This window comes from Arachis ipaensis, chromosome B01, assembly GCF_000816755.2.
Source record: "Arachis ipaensis cultivar K30076 chromosome B01, Araip1.1, whole genome shotgun sequence".
Classification (NCBI taxonomy): Eukaryota; Viridiplantae; Streptophyta; class Magnoliopsida; order Fabales; family Fabaceae; genus Arachis; species Arachis ipaensis.
The window spans coordinates 33818540-33825069 of record NC_029785.2 but is presented as its reverse complement, the minus strand read 5'-3'; the positions used below and the strand labels follow the sequence as shown (position 1 = coordinate 33825069).

Sequence of the window (6530 nt, the reverse complement as noted above, 5' to 3'; positions counted from 1 at the left end):
AACACCACCACCCTCCTTAAATCAAAGAACATTTGGAGCATAATCTTTAAAATATTAAAAAAATCTGGAAAATATTTCACACCTATTCTCCTGGCCATTGTTGACTTTGTATGATGTTTAAGTTATCTGTTGATAAAGCAGAAGATTTCATGGAAAACTATATTTGCATGATAATTTTACAAGTCCAACCCTGCTTATATTTTCATGATAATTTTGCAAGTCCAGCTCCTTTCTAACTAAACCTGTTTCTTTTTTTTTTCTTTTTTTTCCCATTGGCAGGTACAAGGCCTACCGGCTGTAACTGCAACTGTAGGACCTTGACAAAAGGTAACTACTTTTATTTGGCTTATACTTTATTGAGATCCATAGTAAGGGGCTTGTTTGCAAATTTTCTTATGGCATAAATGTTTGTGTGGGTGCGTGAGCAAAGAGAAAACATAGAATTTACATCCTTGTGGTTTTATCATTTATTATGGATATTTTGTTAATATTCACTTCTGGTTTGTTCTTTTTGGTTTGATTTATTCTGAATTTTCTTCCTATGAACTTTGAAATTGATTTAGCTCGTTTTTTGTATCCATTAATTGTTTTGCTTCATCGATGAAGGGAAAAAAGAGCTAAATAGGAAATCTGTCTTGTATATCTTCATCAGTAAGTTATATACCATGATGTTGTTGTGTTGTGTTGTGTGCTGCTAAATTTTCATTTCAAAATTTATGAGATTGTGTTGAATGTAGAACATTGGACAAAACTATTTCAAACTTGGATACGGAGTTAGCTTCTGCAAAGGCAGCTCAGGAGTCAATTCGCAATGGCGCTCTTTTATCAGATGATATAGAAGCAACTTAATCAACTCCTAAGAAAATGTATGTCATGATCATTGGAATCAACACTGCTTTTATTAGTAGAAAAAGAAGAGACTCTGTCCACCAATCCTGGATGCCTCAAGGTTCATAATTTGATCCATCAATCCTAGTATTCTGCCATCATTTTCGTAAAATTCATTGTGGTTTCTAATTATTTATTCTTGTCGTAATAAGAAAATAGGTGAGAGAAGAAAGAAGCTAGAGGAAGAGAAAGGCATTATCATCAGATTTGTAATTGGTCATGTATAAACTATCTCATTTCTCTTTTGTAATTTCTATGATTTTGTAATTAGTCATAGGAAGAGAAATGCTTAAATTATATCATGATTGCAATTTCTAAATGAAAAACTAGAGATTGTGTAAAGAACTCTTTGTGAATTGATTTTGTAGGATCATGTTGAAAGATACCTTGAACTATCAGCAAACTAAATGTATCTTTAAAATTAAACAAAAAAAAAAATCAGCTTTTTTAAAAGGAAAATCTAATTTTTTTTTAATTTGTATTGAAATTAGCGGCGGTTTTATAACCGCCGCAAACAGTTCTAATAGGAAAAAACGTAAGAACATTGTGGCGGCTCGAAACCGCCGGTAAAAACTGAACTAAATTCTAATACCTGTATATCGCGGCGGTTTAAAACCGCCGCTAAATTAGTTGTCACAAAATACTGATTCAGCGGCAGTTATACCAGCGGTTGTTGAAAACCGCCGCGAAATCATCTCCCGGCGCCAATATCCGTGGCGGTCTAATAAACTGCCGAAATTTGATTTTGCGGCGGTTTAAAACCGCCGCTAATAGAAAAAAAAACTGCCGCCATGTAGCGCCTCTCTTGTAGTGGTGGAGGTGTTGGAAGAAGAGATGGTGATGATGATAATGAAAGTAAAGGAGGAGAAGGAAGAAGAAGAATAAGAATGGAAAAGAGAATATGAACCAAAACGAAAATCGTATGTTAATTTGTCTTAGTTGAATTTGATAAAACAAAATTAATTGTCTAATATTTATGTTTGTTCTTACAATTTAGTGTATATTTGGTTTAATGTTTCATTTAACAAATATTCGTTTTATTTTTTTGAACGGTATTCATTTTTGTTTGGCTTTTTTTTTTCATCAACGTTTAAACGTACATTTTTCAAAAGCAACATTAGCTTCAACATTCAATTAAAAATACGGTTAAAAATTTATAATAGACTAATTTATTTTCTACCAACCATACTTTTTTTTATATCTTTTTCTCTCTCTAAAAAGAACATTTTTATGAAATATCATATACAAAAAAGATTGACTTTGAAATTACAAAACTTGTTCATTCAATAATAACAATTTGTAAATAAATACTTTTTTTTTCATAATTTTTTTTATTACCTATCAATTTGAATAGATTTTTTATTGGTATAAATTCAATCTTTTTTTATAATAATAAACGTGACCTCATTGATGAAGCACGTTGGGGGCGAATTCTACAGCTGCCAAGGCCCAAATCCACTCAATTCTAAAGTATTTCAAGCCAAAATCAAGAATGGAAAGGGGGAAAGCAATTAGGATAGTTTAGTAACATGTTTTAGGTCATGTTCTAAAGAGAGAAGCTCTCTCTTCTCTCTAGAATTAGGTTAGATTTAGGTTAGATCTCCCTTAAATTTAGGTTTATTTCTTATCTTGATTTAGTTTTCATTGCAATTTCTTATTACTACATCCTTGCTTTCTTAGTTCTTCTTGTTAATTTCTTCTATTTTGTTACTTTCATATTTATGAGCACTTTGTTGATTTTAATTTCAATTAACCCAATTCATGTTTTTATTTTCTTATTGTTTAATTAAGTTGTTATTGTTACTTTCTTACTTTGGGTAGTCATAGATTTTATATTACTTGTTAATTTTCTATGCTTTTATTTTATACCTTCCAAGTGTTTGATAAAATGCTTGGTTGGATTTTAGTGTAGAATTTTGTATTCTTAGCTTGGGATGATAAGTTAGGTGACCTTGAGTTACTAATGTCCAAGTGATTGATAATTTGTTTCCATTGACACTAGTCTTCCCTAATTCAATAGGTGAGATGGCTAGGACTTATAGGTTAGGATTAATGAAGCTCATTTGACTTTCCTTCAATTGTTAGAGGATGACAAAATGGGATTGATCCTTGCAATTATCATATTGTGGTTGGTAACAAGGATAGTGATCTTTAACTATCAACTCTTGCCAAGACCTTTTTACCATTTGATTTCCTTTTCTTTATTAGTTAATTGTCATTTACCTTGTTATTTACATTTCTTGTCAATTGCTATCTCACCCCTAATTTCCTCCAAAACCAATAATATGCACACTTTCCTGCAATTCCTAGGGAGAACGACCCTGGATTAATACTTCCGGTTATTTAGATTTGTATTGTGACAAACCTTTTAAACTTTGATTGAGGATTAATTGTTGGTTTGGACTATGCTTGCAACGAAATTCCTTTGGTAAATTCTAGACCGACATTTATTCTACATCATTCATTCAACAACAACAATCTATAAGTGAACTCTTTCTTTTTCTTCATAATTTTCTTTCTTTATTGCCTACGAATATGAATAGATTTTTTTTATTGGTATGAAGTCAATTTTTTTATAATAGTAATACGTTTTTTATCTGAAATAATTTGTATCTGTTACTTATAAGTTACTATTTTAAAAAAATTAATTGGATTGTGTTGCTGATGTTCTTGGATTTTTTATGGTTTTTTAGATTATAATTTTTTTTTAATTTACACAAAATTAGAACAATAACTAACAATGAATCTCAAAAACAAAATGCTGCATAGGATATGAAAACTACTAGGCATTTTAATTTACACATTATTTTATATACATATTTGAACTATTACAATACACACAAAAAAATTATTCTCCTAATTATCTTATTATATATGCTAATTTGCACAACACATAATGACATGATTTATTTTTTCGAAAGCATATTTGACAAAAAAAATATCCAAACACAAATTATATTGATACCAATCTAATTTTTATCGAAATTAATTTTATAAAAATACATGTATTTTTTTTTTTTACCAAAGATAGGAGACTCGAACTCGCAACCTTTTAATTGAGTATGGAAAGACTATGCCATTTGAGCTATTATTCATTGCCTATAAAAATACATGTATATTAACATCCATTTACAAATATTAATCCAAACACACTTAAATTTTGTGGACCTCAAGAGCGTAGAAAATCGGTGGCTTTCTGTTTTATCTCGAGTCCCATATCAAGCGCAAAAACAATAATTTGAGAATGGGCTTAATCAAGTTATAAGTCTGCGAAGTTGGGCTATTGAGACGAGCTTGCTTTGCGTGATGTGATAATCTGACGTAACATCTAAGACTGGAAATACCCCTGACCCAAAAAAAAAGAGACTGCAAATACCAAAAAAAAAAAATCTAAGAGCGAAGTTCGTTCACGTGCTGCTTTGGGTTGCCGGAGACACCAAGCAAGAGAGAGAGAGAGAGAGAGAGAGAGAGAGAGAGAGAGAGATGATCGACCACTAGAAGAAGAAGATATTAACTATTACAGGGAGAAGAAAATGGATCGGCATAACATTGTAGAAGATTCAAACCCTAACGTTAATAAGGTTGAAGTTGTCCTCAAGACTATTGGTCCCGCTCGCCCCTCTCGCCTTCTCGTTCCATCTTCCATCAAGGTACAACAGTCTTCTCACTCCAATTTCAAATTCTAGGGTTTTTTTTCTTGTAACGTTTGTTGTCAATTACGCATGATTGTAGGGAGAATTGTACTTTTTGTTTTCATGATTGTGCGTGAACTGTGAAATTCCGAGGATTATGACTATAGACATGCACAATACACAAGTGGTTTAAGTTAATTTGGAAAAAATAAAAAAAAATGATGTTCGTTTGAAGTAGGACTTAGGAAGTGGCTGCTCTATGATATGATATGATATGATATTATATGATACGAGATGGCTCCTTCGGTGTTTAATCTTAATTTTCAAAATTTTCCCTATCTTTTTTGCTGGGGCATTGTGAACTAAACATAGAAGAGTAATCACATGTCTAGTGGGCTACAACAGGAATAGTGTAGATGGCCAAAAAAAAAACCCTGACGGATGAACACTAACAGGCATTAATACTTAATAGTTAGGGACATGGTTAGTTGAAGTGGCAGCATATATTCTAGAATTCAGAATGTGTGTGTGAAAATATGAATTCTCCACCAGAAATTATAGCTGAAGAAAATGATATCAAAGTGCGTTTGTGGCACTGGTACCATGATCAAAAGTTGTGCCAATTGCTTTGCAAGCTTGCTTGAGTTCCTGACTACAGAGAAAAGCCTTTGGCCGAGTTCATTCAATAGCCAGCAAATTCTGGAGCTTTCGGGATTAAAATATCCTACAGTTTTACTGTAAATCCCTAAATTGTTTTGCTAAACTGTTTTGTTGGGGAAGAAAATTCAGATGAAGTTTATTTGGACATGGCTTTCTTTCGGGAAGAATAATGAGAGTTTCATACTTTTATTTGTTTTTCATTTTTAAGCAATTAGCATGAACGTCATTCCTTTAAGTGTTGATGTGATTACTATTTATGTTTCTTCTATATCAAGTATAGGTGCGTGATTTGAGACAATTAATCGCCAGCAATGATAATTTACCAATTGAGAACTTGCGCCTTATTCTACGTGGAAATGCATTATGTGATGTGAAAAATGAAAATGATGTACAAGTACAACTCAATGATGGAGGTATGATTATAGAGTTAGTTTTGTTTTCAATGGATGGATTGCACTATCTTTTTTTTTCTCCTTCTTCTGAGAATATCCTATCACATTCCCCCATCAATATTACAGCACTGCCACTCTTGTAACCAGTATTTCGTCTGTGATTAATTTAGTGAAGAAATCACTTATGTTCCATGTAAAGCATCAGTTTACCCTTGGTTTAAATTGTGCTCTCCGTAACTTAATTCCATGGTTAATAAAATTCAAAATACGTTCTGATCTTGGGGTCATAGTGTTTTTCTCTTATTTTGTTATGCATTGATGGTTAATTTTCTTACAGAGGTGTGATTTGTTGGCAATTCATTTATGTTAGATTGCCTAATTGTTGCTGTCAAACCAAAGCCACCAGTGAAGGATGGATTTGACAATGAAGATGATGATGATGATCTGGTAAAATCAATTTAGTAATATGTAATAAAGAATATCGACATGGTACTTAATTTTAATTTTTACTTGATTTCAACTTATGCAGAAATTTCGTCTTCCACGTTCATCAAGTCGGTGGAAGAAGAGGCTATACTCATTTCTACATGATAACTTGAAGCTTCCAGGTAATAAGCTACAAAAATCATATTCATTTAAAAGTGTAGTCATTCATTTTATTTTTTCTTTGATAATTTATCATGAGTATCCAATAACGGAAGGGACTAGGGAATATTTTTGTGTAGTGCAAAGATCCTCAGGTCACAGTTTCAAACCAAACTCTATAAATCAATAACATCATCATTGAATCCATCACATTCAGATCATCATTCTGCTATTCTATAAATCTCTTCCTATAAGCTTATTTTCTGGTTATTTGGGTCCACTATTGATAAAATCATTTGAATAATCTGTGAGTTATATCAATCTGGCTCATAAAGCACCTGCAATCTTCTTTTTTTTTTTTTTTTGGGTTTTC

At 31.9% G+C, this 6530-nt stretch overlaps 1 protein-coding gene across 2 annotated transcripts in view; it reads left to right on the top strand.

Moving 5' to 3' along the window:
* Window positions 4316-6530, top strand: part of LOC107628577 — a 5561-nt gene continuing 3346 nt past the window's right edge. The window contains exons 1-4 of one of the 2 annotated variants that reach the window (XM_021119995.1): window positions 4316-4538; window positions 5461-5593; window positions 5943-6019; window positions 6102-6180. In XM_021119995.1, coding sequence (XP_020975654.1) covers window positions 4422-4538; window positions 5461-5593; window positions 5943-6019; window positions 6102-6180 — 406 coding nt within the window. In that variant the 5' untranslated portion in view covers window positions 4316-4421. The remainder of the gene's footprint in view (window positions 4539-5460; window positions 5594-5942; window positions 6020-6101; window positions 6181-6530) is intronic. The other variant, XM_016331209.2, reaches the window with a different exon arrangement.